At 49.3% G+C, this 20,092-nt stretch overlaps 1 protein-coding gene across 1 annotated transcript in view; it reads left to right on the top strand.

Annotated features, from left to right (window-relative positions):
* The window catches only part of LOC126195770 (trichohyalin-like), a 173,089-nt gene that overhangs the window by 105,606 nt on the left and 47,391 nt on the right, over window positions 1-20,092 (top strand). The window contains exons 3-4 of the mRNA XM_049934402.1: window positions 6,367-7,007; window positions 10,943-11,484. Of these exons, the coding sequence (XP_049790359.1) occupies window positions 6,367-7,007; window positions 10,943-11,484 (1,183 nt within the window). The remainder of the gene's footprint in view (window positions 1-6,366; window positions 7,008-10,942; window positions 11,485-20,092) is intronic.

Below are 20,092 nucleotides of genomic sequence, written 5' to 3' on the forward strand. Positions count from 1 at the left end.
TGATAGATGGCGTTGTAATAGTCACTAACGTGTAAGTACATGGTATCACATAACACTCCGCCATGGCGGACGGTATTTGCTTCGTGATACATTACCCGTGTTAAAATGGACCGTTTGCCAATTGCGGAAAAGGTCTATATCGTGTTGATGTATGGCTATTGTGATCTAAATGCCCAACGGGCGTGTGCTGTGTATGCTGCTCGGTATCCTGGACATCATCCAACTGTCCGGACATTTCGCCGGATAGTTACGTTATTTAAGGAAACAGGAAGTGTTCAGCCACATGTGAAACGTCAACCACGACCTGCAACAAATGATGATGCCCAAGTAGGTGTTTTAGCTGCTGTCGCGGCTAATCCGCACATCAGTAGCAGACAAATTGCGCGAGAATCCGCAATCTCAAAAACGTCGGTTTTGAGAATGTTACATTGACATCGATTGTACCCGTACCATATGTCTATGCACCAGGAATTGCATGGCCGACGTCGTGTACAGTTCTGCCACTGGGCAGAAGAGAAATTACGGGACGTTGACAGATTTCTTGCACGCTTTCTATTTAGCAGCGAAGCATCATTCACCAACAGCGATAACGTAAACCGGCATAATATGCGGTATTGGGCAACGGAAAATCCACGATGGCTGCGACAAGTGGAACATCAGCAACCTTGGTGGGTTAATGTATGGTGCGGCATTATGGGAGGAAGGATAATTGTCCCCCATTTTATCCATGGCAATCTAAATGGTGCAATGTATGCTGATTTCCTAGGTAATGTTCTACCGATGTTGCTACAAAATGTTTCACTGCATGACAGAATGACGATGTACTTCCAACATGATGGATGTCCGGCACATAGCTCGCGTGCGGTTCAAGCGGTATTGAATAGCATATTTCATGACAGATGGATTGGTCATCGAAGCACCATACCATGGCCCGGACGTTCACCGGATCTGATGTCCCCGGATGTCTTTCTGTGGGGAAAGTTGAAGTATATTTGCTATCATAATTGACGGACAACGCCTGACAACATGCGTCAGCGCATTGTCAATGCATTTGTGAACATTACGGAAGGCCAGAGGTTGACGGACATCATTTTGAGCATTTATTGCAATGATGTGGTATTTACAGATAATCACGCTGTAACAGCATGCGTTCTCAGAAATAATAAGATCGTAAAGGTACATGGATCACATTGGAACAACCGAAATGAAATGTTCAAACGTACCTACGTTCTGTATTTTCATTTTAAAAAACCTACCTGTTACCAACGGTTCGTCTAAAATTGTGAGCCAATGTTTGTGACTATTACAGCGCCATCTATCACAAAACAAAAAAAGGGGTTCAACTAAAACATTCATATATCTCCACATACTACACGAATATGTAATAAAAAATGGGGGTTCCTATTTTTAAAAAACGCAGTTGATATCCGTTTGACCTATGGCAGCGCCATCTGGCGGTCCAACCGTAGCGCCATCTGGTTTCCCCCTTCAAGCTACACGAGTTTCGTTCTTTGTAGTTTTTTCGTCTGACGCTTATTTTGTGTGATATTTGGCCCGGTCACGATCAGTGGACCACCGTGGGATACCTCCTAATATCGTGTCGGACCTCCAGTGCAGCAACTTTAACGTGGCACGGGCTCAACACGTCGTTGGAAGTGCCCTGTAGAAATATTGAGCCGCGCTGCCTCTGTAGCCGTGCGTAATCGCGAAAATGTTTCCGGTGTGGGATTTCTGCACGAACCGAGCTCTCGATGATGTCCCCTAAATGTTCGATGGGATTCATGTAGGGCGATCTGGGTGGGCAAAACATTCGCTGTAACCGCCCACAATACTCTTGAAATCAGTATCGATTAGCTGCGGCCCGGTGAAATGGCGCACTGTAATCCGTAAAAATTCCATCAATGTGTGGGAAAATGAAGTCCACGAATGGCTGCAAATGGTTTCAAAGTAGACGAACATAACCAGAACCCTGTCTGTTCCGTGTAAACAAAGGCCACGACATTTTGGAACCATCACCAGCTTGCACACTGCCTTGTTGACAACTTCAGTCCACGGCTTCGAGGGGTCTGCGCCAAACGCGAACCGTACCATCACCTCTTTACAGCTGAAATCGGGAATCATTTGACGAGGGCACTGTTTTCCAGTCCTCAAACGTCCAACCGATACGGTCACGAGCCCAGGAGACGCGCTACACGCGATGTCGAGCTGTTGGCAAGGGCACACGCATCGGTGGTCAGCTGCCGTAGCCCGTGAACGCCAAATTTTGCCCCACTGCCCTAACTGTTGTTGCTTGTCTGCTTCGACTGACAACTTGCGCAAACGCTGCTGCTGTCGGTCGTTAAGTGAAGACCGTCGAACCCTGCTTTGGCCACAGTGAGAGGTAATGCCTGAAATTTGGGACTCTCGACTCACTCTCGACGATGTGGACCTTGCAGTACTGAATTCTCTTAAGATTTCCGGAACGGAATGTCCCATGCATCTAGCCCTAACTACCATTCCGCATTCAATGTCTGTTAGTTCCAGCCATGCGACCATAATCACGTCGAAGACCGTTCCACCGAATCACCCGAGTACAGATGATAGCTGCACCAGTGCACGAACCATTTATACTTTGTGTGCGTGATGTTACCGCCACCTGTATGTGTGCGTGTCGCTATCCCAGGACTCCCGTCACCTCGGTCTATAATATGAAGAAGAGTAACCATATTGGCTCCACTACGAAGAAAAGCATTTCGTATTGCCCCAACACCCAGAAAGATCACTCCTTCTAAAGATCACTCCTTCCAAAGATTACTCCTTCTACGGTTGTGAAAGAGATCATAAAAAATTTTACTAATCTCAGACGTTCAATGAATTTGACAAAATGTGTCGTGAATTGTTCATAAGCAAAAGTAATCGATTCGAATTTGGACGATTTACACGTGCTCTGTCAGATAGTTCAAACAACAAATCGGGCTCGATTGATTATATTTTACCTCTGTCCAGTGTTTCCCAGAATGTGTGCACTGAAAATAATTCACAAGACGTGCCCACAAACACTCTAGTCAAGAAGCAGTAATGCAATTTCCTGCACATCGGTATCAGATTCGCTGAACTCTGATTATCGCTTGCTTGAGATACGTAGTTGGTTAGTGGATGAACAAATAAATGTGATGAAGCTATTCACTTAATAGTACTGGAGTGGCGCCACGGCGTAACGCGAAGCACTGTACTGTCACCTTGAACGTGGGCCTCACTGCGATGGAAAATCTGCAAGTCAGGATCGACGTGTCGCCCTGCAGTCTCCACGCTCATAGGATGGAGGGCAGATCAGCAGCACACAATGTGTGTGTGTGTGTGTGTGTGTGTGTGTGTGTGTGTGTGTGTGTGATTCCACCCGGTGGCGGTACCGCACTTGACTGCCGTTGTGCGGCCGCCTAAGAGACGCGGAATCTATTGTTGAGAGGAATTTCAGTGCAATCCATCAGATCTATACTCCTGCATTGATCTCTAATGCGGGCTACAATGGCGTTGGCGGGAACTGCGTATTTAGAGAGGTAAGCAGAAAACTTTCTGTCGATTCCTTGTGTACTACCTAAGGATTTCACCTGTAACTAGTCAAAGGAGTAAATACATTAGTAAAAACGTGTGGTTCCTGAAGAGGGGCAGCAGCCTTTTCAGTAGTTGCAGGGGCAACCGCCTGGATGATTGACTGATCTGGCCCTGTAACACTAACCAAAACGGTCAGTGTAAGAGCGAATACTGTATGTAAAATAAAACAAGGCTTGAATAAATTTCCGGCCATGACGGCGAGGGACGTTTTGGGTGTGCATTGGCTTCGAAAAGAAGACATGGCTTCCTAAGCGTCGATGCGTGGTCGGCTCCGGGCGGGCGCAACGGAGTGGCTGTCCCAGCAGCAGCAGCAGCAGCAGCACGTGCCGGGCGAGCCGGTGCCGTAAGCTGGACAGCAGCGCAGGTACCTGAGTAGTATTATCTGTGTTGTTAGTTCGGTCGTCCCGGAGCTGGAAATTGTACAGTTGTCGCAGTGTGAATTACCTTCGCGAGGCCGGGTCGACAGACGATACGTAGACTATAAGTCAAAGTTGCTCATTACATGACTAGGATTAGTGATTTCTTAGGAGTTGTTAGGGATGGCACGGTTGTGGAGCAAAGTGAGTTGGAGAAGAGGTGGGCAGGTAAATTCCAAGAACGATTGCATATCGAAGTCACGGGGTCTAAACGATACATATCGAACGCGCGATTATAAATCGATTATGCGACCCTGGTGGCGGGCGTTATGAGTGTGCTTGCAGTGGTCACTACAGCAACAACAAAAGAAGAGCGTTACAAAAGTACTTGTAATTACAAGGGAGACGACTTACCTTACTCATGGTCGGTGTAGTCGTTATGTGACAGTCCATGTGATGTGTACGCTACAGGGACAATTTTCTTTTTGCCATATCCAGGGTAAACTCTGCCAATATCATGCAAGAATATCGGCCGAGTGTCACATGCGTTAACTTTTCCCTGCAACGCAAGTTGTGGAAATAGAGGTACTGAAACAAGTACAGTTCGTCTCTTTGTCCTGGACGCCCTTCTCTTTTAATGGAAGACTTCACAGATTTCCATAGCTGCTCGATGTTCTGCGTGTGCACTCTGGGGTCATCCGAAGACAGGAACTCTGCAGAGTGGTTCACGAACTCGTGGTCCAATCCTTCAGCTTTAAGAGTCTTGTTGGACTGAAACCTGTCTGTAATGACTTCAGTACCAGGCAGTATGAAGTGCTTTATCAGACCCACTAAAGTGGCCTTGTCTCTGGACAATATTCTCACAATGAAACATTTCCGGGACACTCTTCCTATTGCACCGAATACAAAAATATGATCGATTTCACTCTTTGAAGGTCATCCTCTGTGGTTCTTCCTTCTAGCCATATGAGATTCGTCCACTTCCACAACTTTGCGCGGTCCACCAAATGGTACACTGCCGTTTGTAACTACCACGTAACACACTTCTCTGCAAAACCCGAAATAGTCACACACAGTATTAGCAGATAAGTCAGTTTCCGATGCTGTTGCTTGCGAGGTGTAGTGTCGAATCCAGCAAGATCGAAGAATTACGCTGGTCTGGATGGATAATTTGGAAGAGTCAAACCACGTATTCTTCCTGATACTCGTTCGTTTTCCGCACTGTCTGCAATGAAATCGTAACGGTATTTCAGCTTCGAAACTCCTCTTACGAAGTTTTACACACTTCGCAAAACCACAGTCTACACAGGCCCTGCTTTCCTTCTCCGGTAGTACTCCATATATGCGACAAAAAGTCAATATGCGACAAAAAGTCAAACAATTGTCTACGCTGGATAAGCATGGAATTATATTTTTCCATGTGAGAGAATACGCCGAAGAAACGTCAAGAACACCAGACATCACACTCACTATCGACAGGAATCGTCCGGGTTTCCCAAGCAAATCACAAATAATTCACCGACGTGTGTAATTTAGAACATCTAAAGGTACGACCGAAACTGATAAAAATGACGATCACAAATAATTGATCATAACGCCCGCCACCAGAGTCTCGTGAACGATTTACAATCGCACGTTCGATATGTATCGTTTAGACCTCGTGACTTAGATAGGCAATCATTCTTGGAAATTACCGGTGGGCCCATCAATGTTTTCAATGCTAGTGTCGTGCTGACTGAAACAACGTCGTTGAAGATGATGTGATGCAAGATACATAAGGGGAGTTATCAGCAAGGTAGCTATAGAGTTACAGACACAGCTTTCTGGGATTCCTCACTCCCGAACGGCAACATTTTATTATAAGTATTTCTCTAGTGATTGCATATCTGATATGGTCTAATGTCTTTGTGATGTCTTTGTGATGTGTTGTGGTTGTCTAAACAAAAGAATGTTTAACTGTAAAATTTCTATGGCCCGCGATTTAATGTATCCACGTACTAAGAGTAGTTGGGCAAGTAGGATAGTGACGGATGTGGTGAAGGGGAGTCGTTGAAAGACACCCACCAGCTGTTACGTTACACCTGCGCATGCTGTGAGAAACGTGACTGAGTCACGTTACGGACGCGAGCAGTCAACCAGGTCCGCGCCGCTGCGCCGCACTTTGTATACACAGGACACGGCGAGCGAGGTGGTTGCTCGTATTATGGAAAGCACTGAACCAGACGATAGAACGGGGGTGACGTTCGTGCGACTACCTTGTAAGCTCAGTGACTCGCGAAATTAGCGAGCGGTATTGAGGGACTACGGTAAGTGGAGCAGTGCAGAGAAAATGAATCTCCAGGGAGTACAGTTCATGACAAAGGGACACAAGTCTTACGGGTGTTGGTTTTGACGTGATGTGAAGGGACATTAATCACAGGTATCCAGACGCCGCGGCGATCCAGACGCCGCGGCGAACCAGACGCCGCGGCGAACCAGACGCCGCGGCGAACCAGACGCCGCGGCGAACCAGACGCCGCGGCGAACCAGACGCCGCGGCGAACCAGACGCCGCGGCGAACCAGACGCCGCGGCGAACCAGACGCCGCGGCGAACCAGACGCCGCGGCGAACCAGACGCCGCGGCGAACCAGACGCCGCGGCGAACCAGACGCCGCGGCGAACCAGACGCCGCGGCGAACCAGACGCCGCGGCGAACCAGACGCCGCGGCGAACCAGACGCCGCGGCGAACCAGACGCCGCGGCGAACCAGACGCCGCGGCGAACCAGACGCCGCGGCGAACCAGACGCCGCGGCGAACCAGACGCCGCGGCGAACCAGACGCCGCGGCGAACCAGACGCCGCGGCGAACCAGACGCCGCGGCGAACCAGACGCCGCGGCGAACCAGACGCCGCGGCGAACCAGACGCCGCGGCGAACCAGACGCCGCGGCGAACCAGACGCCGCGGCGAACCAGACGCCGCGGCGAACCAGACGCCGCGGCGAACCAGACGCCGCGGCGAACCAGACGCCGCGGCGAACCAGACGCCGCGGCGAACCAGACGCCGCGGCGAACCAGAGGCGTCGGTGCAGACACACCCTAGAGAGGCTCCACACCCCACCGCAGCCAGGGCATTCGTGCGCCGCTCAGCCCAGTATACAGTCGTCGCTTACGACGACAGCATCGTCTTGCGTCGGATCCAGCAGCACGAGCTGTATTACAGCCCGGAAGTGTACTGAAATTGACAGTCACCTGTACACAGAGATTTTCACTGTGTCCTGTCTCAAGCGAAGAGTCAGTGCTCAGCGACAGTAACAAGGTGATATTCCTATGGACAAGGCCTGAAATACTTAAATTTCGTATGTGTTGTATTATCCACTCGAACTCTTCCAGAAGTAAACCTACGACTAAATACGGTGCTGACGAGTGTTATTTCGTCTGTCACTACATGTACAGAAACAGTTAATATTAGATGCTGGTTTGAGCGGAGGGAGGTGTGCCCCCGTTGCCGAGAGTGGATATATGGAAATCAGCCGTGAGACCGGACTAACAGCCCGCACACCCTCTCCGAAGTCCCCAAAATCGTGGGGGGAGCTTACCGTTCTGCTGGCGCCCCAAAACATAATTTATCCGGACACCTGTAGCTTCTTGTCATGTTTGTTGAACTGTTTTGGAAATACTGTGCAAATGTCTGCGCCGCTGAACCGGCTGTGACGGAAATCCCGTTGTGTGGGCCCAAGATTATGAGGTCGTATTTCAGCAGTTACAAGACGCATTGTTAAGTGGTCGCCGTTTGATTCAGTTTCATCCTACTAAGAAGTGGGTGCATCTTGGTACGGGATTGGAGTTGTGCCCTCCCACACAATGGATCCGTCTGTCGAAACCATTGATTTTGGCTCGAAAACTCTCAACAAAGCGGAGTGCAATTACAATCTGAATAAGAGTCACTCGACATTATCTATGATGTTCTCAAGTTCCACCAATGCTTGTATGTTCAGAAGTTCTATCTGATTATAGATCACCTACCTTTAATGTTTTGTTCAGTACTTCCAGGTCTGTCACAAAACAGATAGCGCAAAATTTGGTACTGTGGACACTGTTACTGTCAATTATGAATACAAGTTGTTGTACAGGCCCACTGCATAACATTCGAATGCTGATTCCTTGTCTCGGTTACAGGTTAGTACCGACACTGGGTTTGAGGTATAGTGTTATCACACTGATACTCAAGATTAGGAAATTCTTCAATTTTTTCCACTTGACTTTAGGGGTATTGCTGGACTAACAGTTGCAGACATAGCTCTTCAGTTAGTTTTCCAGTAAGTATAACATTGTGATCACATAGACTGAAAGAAATTCCCCATCCAATGGCGCGCCACTACTTTTTGCATTGTCACTCGGTATTCGTGCGGTCAGGTGTTCTGCTGCTGCACACAGAGAATGAGGATGCACAGGTTGTGATTCCTCACTCCCTCCAGTGGCGAGTTGTCACTGTTGCATCAAAGTGATTGGAAGGTTGTTCGCACACAGTAACTTGCCCACCGTGATTGTACTAGGCAGGTTATTGACACCCAAATTCAGGAAGTTATGTCTCGCTGTAGCGTGTGTGTGTGTGTGTGTGTGTGTGTGTGTGTGTGTGTGTGTGTGTGTGTGTGTGTGAGCGCGCGTTGCGACAGTGGCGACGTGTCCACAGTGATTTCTCGAACAGTGAACCGTTGTTGGTGACAGACGCATACACTAAATTCCCTAGCGTTGTCACCATGTCGTCCACACCGAAGTTCTTTCTGAGGTACTTGTCTCTGACAACCGAACGCAGTTCACGGTTGCCAGTTTTCAACAGTTCTGTGCTGCTAACGGCATCCACCACGTAACTATTGCTGCTTTTCACTATCAGTCTAATGGTGAAGCTGAATGGTTCTTTGGAAGGCATAAAAGTCACACGGAGGAACTCCGGTCCTGCCACCTATTGGAGTGAGTGTTAAAGGTTTTTCTTTGCGAAATGAGGGGAAATCGCCGGCGTATTTATTACACTATCACCACCATACTTTTTTAGCATCTCCTGTGACCAGTGTGGAAACATTTCGTTCCACCAGTCAGATGAAGTCGAGCCACAGGACGAGTTTTTGGAAAGAAACAGAGTCGGTAGCACAGTGTCATTAAACAATATTCTGGGGATGGCCCGAGACTCGTGTGAAGTTCCTCTGGGCCGCACCAGCATCTGCAAAACTAGATGCGGATCCCGTACGTCAGAGGTTCCACCGTAAAATAATGGCCAGCAGACGCAGCTCGCCGCTGAAGTCCGCAACTGCAGTCGTCTCCGCCTTTCCACCAGTCGCCGTTCAGGACGGTGGAGGTCGAGGCGGAGAGGCGGACGGCGGGCCACCTCTGTCGCCCGTCCTGAAGCCCGAGCCGATCTCTGCAGAGGCGCCATCCCCAGACAGCCATCACGGCACCTCCTGCAGACAGCCCGACCGCCAGCATCAGGGGGAGGGGGGGGGGGTGCACGCTGTGCCCGGTTTTTCGGCTGCTGTCCCCAGTCACTCGCGGGTAGTTACCGGGGTGCTGTCATCGTCTCATTACACTTATTGCCTTCTCAACTACACTCCTGGAAATTGAAATAAGAACACCGTGAATTCACTGTCCCAGGAAGGGGAAACTTTATTGACACATTCCTGGGGTCAGATACATCACATGATCATACTGACAGAACCACAGGCACATAGACACAGGCAACAGAGCATGCACAATGTCGGCACTAGTACAGTGTATATCCACCTTTCGCAGCAATGCAGGCTGCTATTCTCCCATGCAGACGATCGTAGAGATGCTGGATGTAGTCCTGTGGAACGGCTTGCCATGCCATTTCCACCTGGCGCCTCAGTTGGACCAGCGTTCGCGCTGGACGTGCAGACCGCGTGAGACGACGCTTCATCCAGTCCCAAACATGCTCAATGGGGGACGGATCCGGAGATCTTGCTGGCCAGGGTAGTTGACTTACACCTTCTAGAGCACGTTGGGTGGCACGGGATACATGCGGACGTGCATTGTCCTGTTGGAACAGCACGTTCCCTTGCCGGTCTAGGAATGGTAGAACGATGGGTTCGATGACGGTTTGGATGTACCGTGCACTATTCAGTGTCCCCTCGACGATCACCAGTGGTGTACGGCCAGTGTAGGAGATCGCTCCCCACACCATGATGCCGGGTGTTGGCCCTGTGTGCCTCGGTCGTATGCAGTCCTGATTGTGGCGCTCACCTGCACGGCGCCAAACACGCATACGACCATCATTGCCACCAAGGCAGAAGTGACTCTCATCGCTGAAGATGACACGTCTCCATTCGTCCCTCCATTCACGCCTGTCGCGACACCACTGGAGGCGGGCTGCACGATGTTGGGGCGTGAGTGGAAGACGGCCTAACGGTGTGGGGGACCGTAGCCCAGCTTCATGGAGACAGTTGCGAATGGTCCTCGCCGATACCCCAGGAGCAACAGTGTCCCTAATTTGCTGGGAAGTGGCGGTACGGTCCCCTACGGCACTGCGTAGGATCCTACGGTCTTGGCGTGCATCCGTGCGTCGGTGCGGTCCGGTCCGAGGTCGACGGGCACGTGCACCTTCCGCCGACCACTGGCGACAACATCGATGTACTGTGGACACCTCACGCCCCACGTGTTGAGCAATTCGGCGGTACGTCCACCCGGCCTCCCGCATGCCCACTATACGCCCTCGCTCAAAGTCCGTCAACTGCACGTACGGTTCACGTCCACGCTGTCGCGGCATGCTACCAGTGTTAAAGACTGCGATGGAGCTCCGTATGCCACGGCAAACTGGCTGACACTGACGGCGGCGGTGCACAAATGCTGCGCAGCTAGCGCCATTCGACGGCCAACACCGCGGTTCCTGGTGTGTCCGCTGTGCCGTGGGTGTGATCATTGCTTGTACAGCCCTCTCACAGTGTCCGGATCAAGTATGGTGTGTCTGACACACCGGTGTCAATGTGTTCTTTTTTCCATTTCCAGGAGTGTATATTCGAATTCGGGCATCCACCCCGCCATTCAAGTGACACAGCACTACAGGACGGTGGTGCACAGGTCTGTGGGGCAGGAGTGTACTGCGGGACCAAGTTCTTTGGCTGACACCGAAGTTGGTACGCCGCGGCGATCCAGACGCCGCGGCGATCCAGACGCCGCGGCGATCCAGACGCCGCGGCGATCCAGACGCCGCGGCGATCCAGACGCCGCGGCGATCCAGACGCCGCGGCGATCCAGACGCCGCGGCGATCCAGACGCCGCGGCGATCCAGACGCCGCGGCGATCCAGACGCCGCGGCGATCCAGACGCCGCGGCGATCCAGACGCCGCGGCGATCCAGACGCCGCGGCGATCCAGACGCCGCGGCGATCCAGACGCCGCGGCGATCCAGACGCCGCGGCGATCCAGACGCCGCGGCGATCCAGACGCCGCGGCGATCCAGACGCCGCGGCGATCCAGACGCCGCGGCGAACCAGACGCCGCGGCGAACCAGACGCCGCGGCGAACCAGACGCAGCAGAGAACCAGAGGCGTCGGTGCAGACACACCCTAGAGAGGCTCCACACCCCACCGCAGCCAGGGCATTCGTGCGCCGCTCAGCCCAGTATACAGTCGTCGCTTACGACGACAGCATCGTCTTGCGTCGGATCCAGCAGCACGAGCTGTATTACAGCCCGGAAGTGTACTGAAATTGACAGTCACCTGTACACAGAGATTTTCACTGTGTCCTGTCTCAAGCGAAGAGTCAGTGCTCAGCGACAGTAACAAGGTGATATTCCTATGGACAAGGCCTGAAATACTTAAATTTCGTATGTGTTGTATTATCCACTCGAACTCTTCCAGAAGTAAACCTACGACTAAATACGGTGCTGACGAGTGTTATTTCGTCTGTCACTACATGTACAGAAACAGTTAATATTAGATGCTGGTTTGAGCGGAGGGAGGTGTGCCCCCGTTGCCGAGAGTGGATATATGGAAATCAGCCGTGAGACCGGACTAACAGCCCGCACACCCTCTCCGAAGTCCCCAAAATCGTGGGGGGAGCTTACCGTTCTGCTGGCGCCCCAAAACATAATTTATCCGGACACCTGTAGCTTCTTGTCATGTTTGTTGAACTGTTTTGGAAATACTGTGCAAATGTCTGCGCCGCTGAACCGGCTGTGACGGAAATCCCGTTGTGTGGGCCCAAGATCACAGGTAAGACTGAATAAGCAGAACGAGTATTTAGGACTGTGCATTTATGGTATAAGTATTAAAGTTCTTCGTTGACTTTTTCTTAATACTCTTCAAGCTAGTGGTAGCAAGTACTTGATATAAACTTTCTACATCTGGTAAATGACCAGCAGGCATACAGTGCTTGACAACAACATATGAGCGGTGTTTTGGTTCTCAATTGTTTCAGGAGCCAATGAAATATACCCAGACCTGAAGCACTTTCTACAGTAGTGTTTGAAATTGGGACAAACCCAGGTGAGGAGTTGATCACAAAATATTGGTTGGACTGCACGTAGAGTGATGTGAGGCATACTTACAATTACCAGTCAGTCTTCGAAAAGAATGTGTCCTGTCTCAGTCTATCCATAAATTTCTCCGGTTTGTGGGCTTATTAAAAGCAGCACATGGGCGTAAACTTCCTTAAGGCTTTTTTTTATCTAATAATCTGAGCAGCCTCCTTAGATTGTTTGCAGATGACGCTGTAATTTACCGTCTAGTAAAATCATCAGACGATCAATTCCAAATACAAAATGATCTAGAGAGAATTTCTGTATGGTGCGAAAAGCGGCAACTGGCACTAAACAAAGGAAAGTGCGAGGTCATCCACATGGGTAGTAAGAGAAGTCCGACAAAATTTGGGTACACGATACATCGCACAAACAAAAGGGCTGTCAATTCGACTAAATACCTAGGCATTACTATTATGAGCAACTTAAATTGGAAGGACCACATAGATAACACAGTGGGGAAGGCGAAACAAAGACTGCGCTTTGTTGGCAGAACACTTAGAAGATGCGACAAACCCACTAAAGAGACAGCCTACATTACACTTGACCGTCCTCTGCTGGAATATTGCTGCGCGGTATGGGATCCTTACCAGGTAGGATTGACGGAGGACATCGAAGAAGTGCAAAGAAGGGCAGCTCGTTTCGTGTTACCGCGCAATAGGGGTGAGAGTCTCACTGATATGGTGCGCGAGTTGGGGTGGCAGTCACTGAAATAAAGGCGGTTTCCCTTGCGGCGAGATCTATTTACGAAATTTCAATCACCAACTTTCTCTTCCGAATGCGAAAATATTTTGTTGACTCTCACCTACGTAGGGGGAAATGATAATAAAATAAGAGAAATCGGAGCTCTAACGGAAAGATTTAGCTGTTCCTTTTTCCCACGCGCCATTCGAGAGTGGAATGGTAGAGTAGTAGTATGAAAATGGTTCGATGAACACTCTGCCAGTCACTTAAGTGTGAATTGCAGAGTGACCATATAGATGTTTAATACCAGCAAGGGTGATAGCCACCGAGGTCCTGAAATGGGTTGTACCATTCCAGTCACTCTCCATCGCTGTAGTTCGTGAGCAACCTGCTCATACATAGCCTGGGGGAGAGGCCCAAGTCGTGGTTGCACATTGTCTTGAACAGTAGTATGCCATTCAGAACCTTCCGCCCTTCCTTAACTTGGTTCAAGGCGTTCAGCGAAAGACTGTTTAGGGTGCTTCTTAAAACGAAAAAATTTAATTCTCTCTGCAGCAACATGAATTTGTGATTCATAATCTTGGTTGAGATGAGAGTTCCTCGCAATTAACAGCTTCCGGCCCAGAGTCGGGAAATAAGTTGATCCATATGAGGTACATATCGGCTCTGACCACCGATAAAAAAGAAAGGAATGCACGTCATACCGTTAACGTCGTAGGGTGTGCAGCTTGCTTGCTTGCGTGCTTTGAGTTGGGCGCCATATTCTGACCAGCGTAATTCGTTACTGTTAAATTGTCGAAACTTGGGAGCAGTGATCGGTTGTGGAGCTGCTTCTTGCTACACTGCTTGGACACTGAGCAGCCATCATTCACTCGTTTTTAATGGTCAAGCGCAAAGAGGGTAGTTCTAAGATGATTTCACCCTTCTGTATCCAAAGGGGTTTAAGAGGGAAACTGTGGCTCTTTTAAGTCAATAAAGCGCTTTTCTATTGGGACACTGTTAGTGGGTGGTGGGAACTTGAAATTCCCACGGAGAACCTAACCACACAAAATCTAGATGCTTAAGAGAGTGTGCAATAGAAATTGTACTGCACATCATCTTGAACTACTTCAAACTTGTTGTGACTTGCAGGGATCTGACATTCCCCAGAAGGAACTGAAATGAGTTGACAAGATCTCCATGCCTGAAGATAACTGAAGCTGTACATCATGCAGCCACAGGCTCCTACTGGGACAGGCCCAAACCCAGTCTCTGTGCTGAGGCTGTGAACTGCATCTTACCATCTGGTGGCTTATTCTCATGATGCGTCAGGCATGTCAGCTCCTTCCTACTCCCACTTCTATAGCTGGATGAGTAATAGTATGATTTGCTGGGGAACACTTCTGTATAAATCGTCCATGGGCAATGAGGCATTTGGGGTCCATTCAGCATGTGTTCTGCAATCCCTTGGTACGGGACATGTACACTCTCACATCTGGGTTTTTATCTGACCATCAACCAGGTTACTGCAGAGGCTCAGAGTAATTGAATTTAACTACAGATGCACGCCACTTCTCCCAAAGGGGATTTGGATTTGGAGAACAACACAATAAGCTGTTCTTGTCTGGAATTATAGTATAGTTAGTGCAGCGATATTTTCCTACGTTTTAAATGGGCACCACAGCTATGTGGCGGTCTCCAAAGGCGGGTCTAAACAGAGGTCTCTGTTGGTCGCTCTGTTGTTTTCCCTGATCGTGTCCTTCAGGTCTGGACGCCTGCAGAGCTCATTGTATTTGATGCAATCTCGAGAGCGCTGGAGCAGATGCCGTGCCTGCTAAATTCCCCATCTGTTCCGATTCCCTGGGTGCTCTTAAGTCTGCAACGCTTGTATCCAGCTGATAAAGTAGTTCAGGATATCCATGACGCCCTCCTCCAGCAGTAAATGATGGAGAAGGAAGCAAAGCTTACACATGGATACTGCATACCTTCTTATAGCCACATCGAAAAGATAAGGTCCTCCTCACTCGTCTTCACATAGGTCACAGCCCTTTGACGCATGGCTTCTTGCTCCAGGTGTAGCACCCTCCAATGTGTAGTTTTGCTTGTGGCCTAAAGAGCAGCAGTGGAACATTGGGTACCCCAGGAACTGGTAATATTCGCTTAACTGCCCGGACCATGAGGGAGGTAAAACCTCTACAAAAAACCACTCAGTCTCTAGATGTGCTTCCTGCTGATGAGATGCTTGTCTCTTGAGGAAGAACTGTCACTAGTGGGCAACCTCTGTGCAACCTGCCGCACCTCAGATGTATATGGCCTACTGAGGCAAGTGGGGCTCTGTCTGGGTGCACTTCCTCCCTCCACCTCCCGCCCCTCCAGCTGCCTGTGGGAACACCATGAAACATAAATCAAATGTTTCTACTCCCAGCAGCTCGGATGAGTAGTTGGACAGTATGAACACCCAAAATCCTAAAATTCGTGTGGCTAATCCATCTGGGCCATTTCTGAAAGTCACGGACAGTATTTAAAGTGTGGTATGTGACTTCTTGTCATGAAACGTGTGCATGGTTCTTTTGAAAACCTGCTGCCATTTTAGATACATAATGCTCTTGAGGGACTTGCAGAGCGACGCAGATCTATCGAGAGGTTGCATATTGGGTGTTCTTCTGCTGGAGACTACGATGGCTCCCCAAATACAAAGCTGTACAGAAGCTGAAACTTCCTGGCAATTAAAACTGTGTGCCGGACCGAGACTCGAATTCGGTACCTTTGCCTTTCGCAGGCAAGTGCTCTACCAACTGAGCTACCCAAGCACGACTCACGCCCCGTCCTCACAGCTTTACTTCTGCCAGTACCTCGCCTCCTACCTTCCAAACTTTACAGAAGCTCTCCTGCGAACCTTGCAGAACTGGCACTCATGAAAGAAGTATTCCCACAGGCAGCTGGAGTGGCGGGGGGCGGAGGGAGGAAGTGCACCCAGGAGTGCTAGTCCTGCAAGGTTCGCAGGAGAGCTTCTGTAAAGTTTGGAAGGTAGGAGGCGAGGTACTGGTGGAAGCAAAGCTGTGAGGACGGGGCGTGAGTCGTGCTTGGGTAGCTCAGTTGGTAGATCACTTGCCTGTGAAAGGCAACCGGCACACAGTTTTAATCTGCCAGGAAGTTTCACATCGGCGCACACTCCGCTGCAGAGTGAAAATCTCATCCTGTACAGAAGCTGTTGAATGCCAAGCTACTTGGGGAATATCCTGTCAACGGCGACATGCAGACTGGACTAAACAGTCATTAAGTTGCTGTACTACGCGAGGACTTCATAGATATGGATAGACTAGAAATTTGTAAGGAAAACGATTGATGGTGAGCTTCAAAAGTCAGTGTCGTTTATCCTGACATTCAATCTGCCAAAGTTGCCCGAGTGTATTACAGTATGCTTCCTGTTCCTTAAGGTCTAAACTTATGTCCCAAATCCAATGCACTTCTTCAGCTGCCAAAGCTTTGGTCACACCACTGTTCATTGTAACGGTCGGGCTATATGTGACCGATGTGGCGCCAAAGCCACAGGTTTCCAGTGCACTGCACCATCGGGCTGTGATAGCTGCTTCTAGGCCCATTTGATATGGAGCAGGGACTGTACACAGTGCGTTTCATATTCTGGCACAAAGAAGAAATTTAAGGCCACTCAGTCACCAAATTTTGTCAAGTCTTTTGCCTCGACGTTGAAGCAGTCATTGCAGGAGGTTTGTGTTAGCACTCACACTGTGGCAACTGAGCAGGGACATCTACCTGTAAATGCAGCTGCCAGTCTGCGCCGCTGGTCCCGCGTTGCCATCTTCATATCGCTGAAACATTGAAAATTGCCAAACGTAATGTGAGCATAGACAGAAAAGCCATATGTCATAGATGGGAAGAGATCCAGCAGAGTGTTTGTCACATTGGCCTCGCCGGCATCCGCAAAACCCAAGCTATGAACGAAGGGTGACTAGCCAAAGTGATCCGCTCCAAAGCCATCGGACCATGTGACATTGTTGCTGTACGATGGATCTGACAATGACAGTACCATCGCCGGTATCGACATTGACGTTTGCATGAAGGAAACAGAGAGTCCCTCAACTGATCCTCCTCTCCCACCTCTCCGTTGTAGTATAGCCACAACGCAGCAATGGGAAGAGGAAGGTCATAGTAAAAAAAAACTCACCATTAGTGGAACATGCACTGTTTCAGCACACATGAGGAGGAACTGTGTCTATTAACTCCAATAGTTAGGCCAATGACTCTCTCTCTTCAAGAGATACATGTTAAATACTGTGACGCTCCTGAGCTACGTGGCTACATTCTTCAGAAGAAGGACGTCGTCAGTGGAGAGAGAGCTAAAGGGGGAGTGGCTATTCTCGCCAACAATACCTGCCACTCCCCGCTTCTCCCCGCCCCCAACAGGCCCGTAATCAGTCACTGGGTCAGTCCACGTGTCTTTGGTGGACAATATGTTCACTTTACCTGCCCCCACATGAGGTTCTCGACAAAGAAGCTCTCCATGACCTCCTAACTGAGCTCCCCCACCCCTTCATCTTGTGTGGCGGTTTTAGTGCACATACTGTACTTTGGGGCTCTGCAACTACCTGCCCCGGGGATAGAGCCTTCTCTTGTCCTTCATTCATATCTCTCGAATGTGGGGTGGAACATGCTCTTAAGCACTCCGTCTGGGATGTTCACTGCCATAGATATCTCTCGGCATGCTCTCCAGCCCTCACACACACCGCTCAAAGGGAAGTGGTCGATGGTTTGGACCGAATTCACCTGCCAGACGGAGTGATGACTGAAAGACATCCGCCGTAATGGTTGCTTCGTAGGGCAGACTGGACGCTTCACTGCCAACTCTCTCTGTTTGTACACTGTGACAGTATCCAGGGATGGGTGGAATGTATTACCCGTATGATCCACCACTCGGCTGAAGCATTCGTCTGCAGTCGTCTGACCTGATTAGGCAGGTGGAGCGGCGAATGCCGCATCGCAATCCGGTCCAGGCGGGTGGCTCTGTGTCGGAAGGAAGGATATTATGGAGACATGGTTTAGCCAAAGGAAGGGGACGATTCCAGAATGAAATTTGCCCTCTGCAGCGGAGTGTGTGCTGAAGTGCAATTCCTGGCAGATTAGATTGTTGCAGGCTATTACCGTACTTAGAGCGAGTTCGCTATTGGGCGCGAAAGCAGACGCATGATGCTCGACCCTACGGTATTATCAAATACCCTTCTTTAAACGGAGCCTTGCATTGCCCAGTTACCTAAAGTGCGAGTAGCTGCACGTAAAGCCGCCCATCGTTTCCTTGTATAGGAGTCCTCAGCAAAAATATCAGTGTGGTAACGTCTCATTTGGTCGTTCGTCCAGGGTATGAATCTAATCCCTTTATAATTGCAGTTGTAATTCTGACACGTTACAATATTCTGTGATCTACATAAAAGTTGACTCTTACATAGAAGATAGCATTGTAAAAAGTGGCTGGTGGCTGTTATCTTCCATGTAAAAGGCAGCCTATATTTTATACGCAGCCACGAGCTTAAAATGGCAGTTTTTAACAAAATAGCATTCTGTGATCTAGGTCCCAAATTTATTGTATGGGTAGGCAGTTTTGCTCGAAGCCCCCCCAAGCAAAGGCCTTTGCAGCAGTTGCGTGCTGACAATAGATATCAGTAATGAAGTGTGCGGGAGCCAGGCGCGGAACTTCAATAAACAATATGAAGCAGTGGAGGGAGCTGCAGAGTTCCACCAGCCTGCTGCAGCCAGCGGCGGTGGGGGCTGCCAGAGACGACTTTTAGTTCATCAGCTTCGGCAACGGCAGTGGCTGCATCTACACTTTCGGCAACAGCAGTTCAACACTAGCAGCCAGTACGACCGGTGAGTAAAGTACATGCGCTGATAGTGTTATGTGTGAAACTGCAGGGTCATCGTCGGTGATGCAGCCTACAAAGAATGGACATCCACTCTGTCTAGTAGTTCACGTAATAGTAGTGGACCATTTAGGTCTAACTCCGACCGTAATAGTGTCGAAAAGGAGCTTACTGTATGGACAGATAGACCAAAATAGAGGGGAGAAGTAAGCTTTCCGACAATATGTCATCACACTTAATGCAAATTATGCTGGGGCATTGGATACTGAGCTATGTTCAGTAAAAGCGGAGGCAAGTTGTGTAAAAGATGATTTGGGTTCAGTATAAACAGAGTTAAGGTTAAAAATTGAGGATGTAGAGACAAACGTAGAAAGTGTCAAAGCTGAGATAGGAAAGATCTAATCAGATATTGAATAGATGATTGATGTTAACTAGGCCACCCTCCTCAGAAATTGTCCGTGTGTCTGTATAACCCCTAATTTTGTATCAGAGTTGACACTGTGGAAAAAGATTTCCGGGAAAATTTGGAAAAGGTACAGGACGAGCTGGGTGGTGATGTTAAGAACTGTGTGCTGACGGAAAATGCGCTTGAGGAAGTGACCGCTAAGTCTCTTAATATTTTGTCTCGCAGAGTGGCAGAGTGTGAAGAAGAGGTGGTCAAAAATAGACAACAAGTGGAATCAGGAACTAATACCGAAGCTACATAGTGAGATCAGCAGATTAAAGACGCACGGGCGGAATTAAATTCTTTGGCAGCGATTAAGGCTGCCACTGTGATTGTCGTTTCTGAATTAACACATGGAACACGTAATTGGTTTGTAAATCGTGGAAAATACGCTCCAGCTGATTTTTGTCACCGCTTATGGCGATAAATTTTTGCGAGGAATATTGGAAGAGCCAAAAATTAAGTTCGTGACATGTAATCTTGGGGGCAACCCACGATCATGAGCTAATTTAATGAGGGGTTAATGTGCTGCCTAGGAAGTGTCTGAAAGTTGTTTCCTGCAAAAATTCTTTAGTGAGACGAACGCAGCTTGAGTATGAGTTCGTAAACGGTGCAAGTCTGAAATATGGAAGCTGGTCGATATGGGATTTTTGTGTG

The sequence above is a fragment of the Schistocerca nitens genome, chromosome 7 (genome assembly GCF_023898315.1).
Source record: "Schistocerca nitens isolate TAMUIC-IGC-003100 chromosome 7, iqSchNite1.1, whole genome shotgun sequence".
NCBI classification, from domain to species: Eukaryota; Metazoa; Arthropoda; class Insecta; order Orthoptera; family Acrididae; genus Schistocerca; species Schistocerca nitens.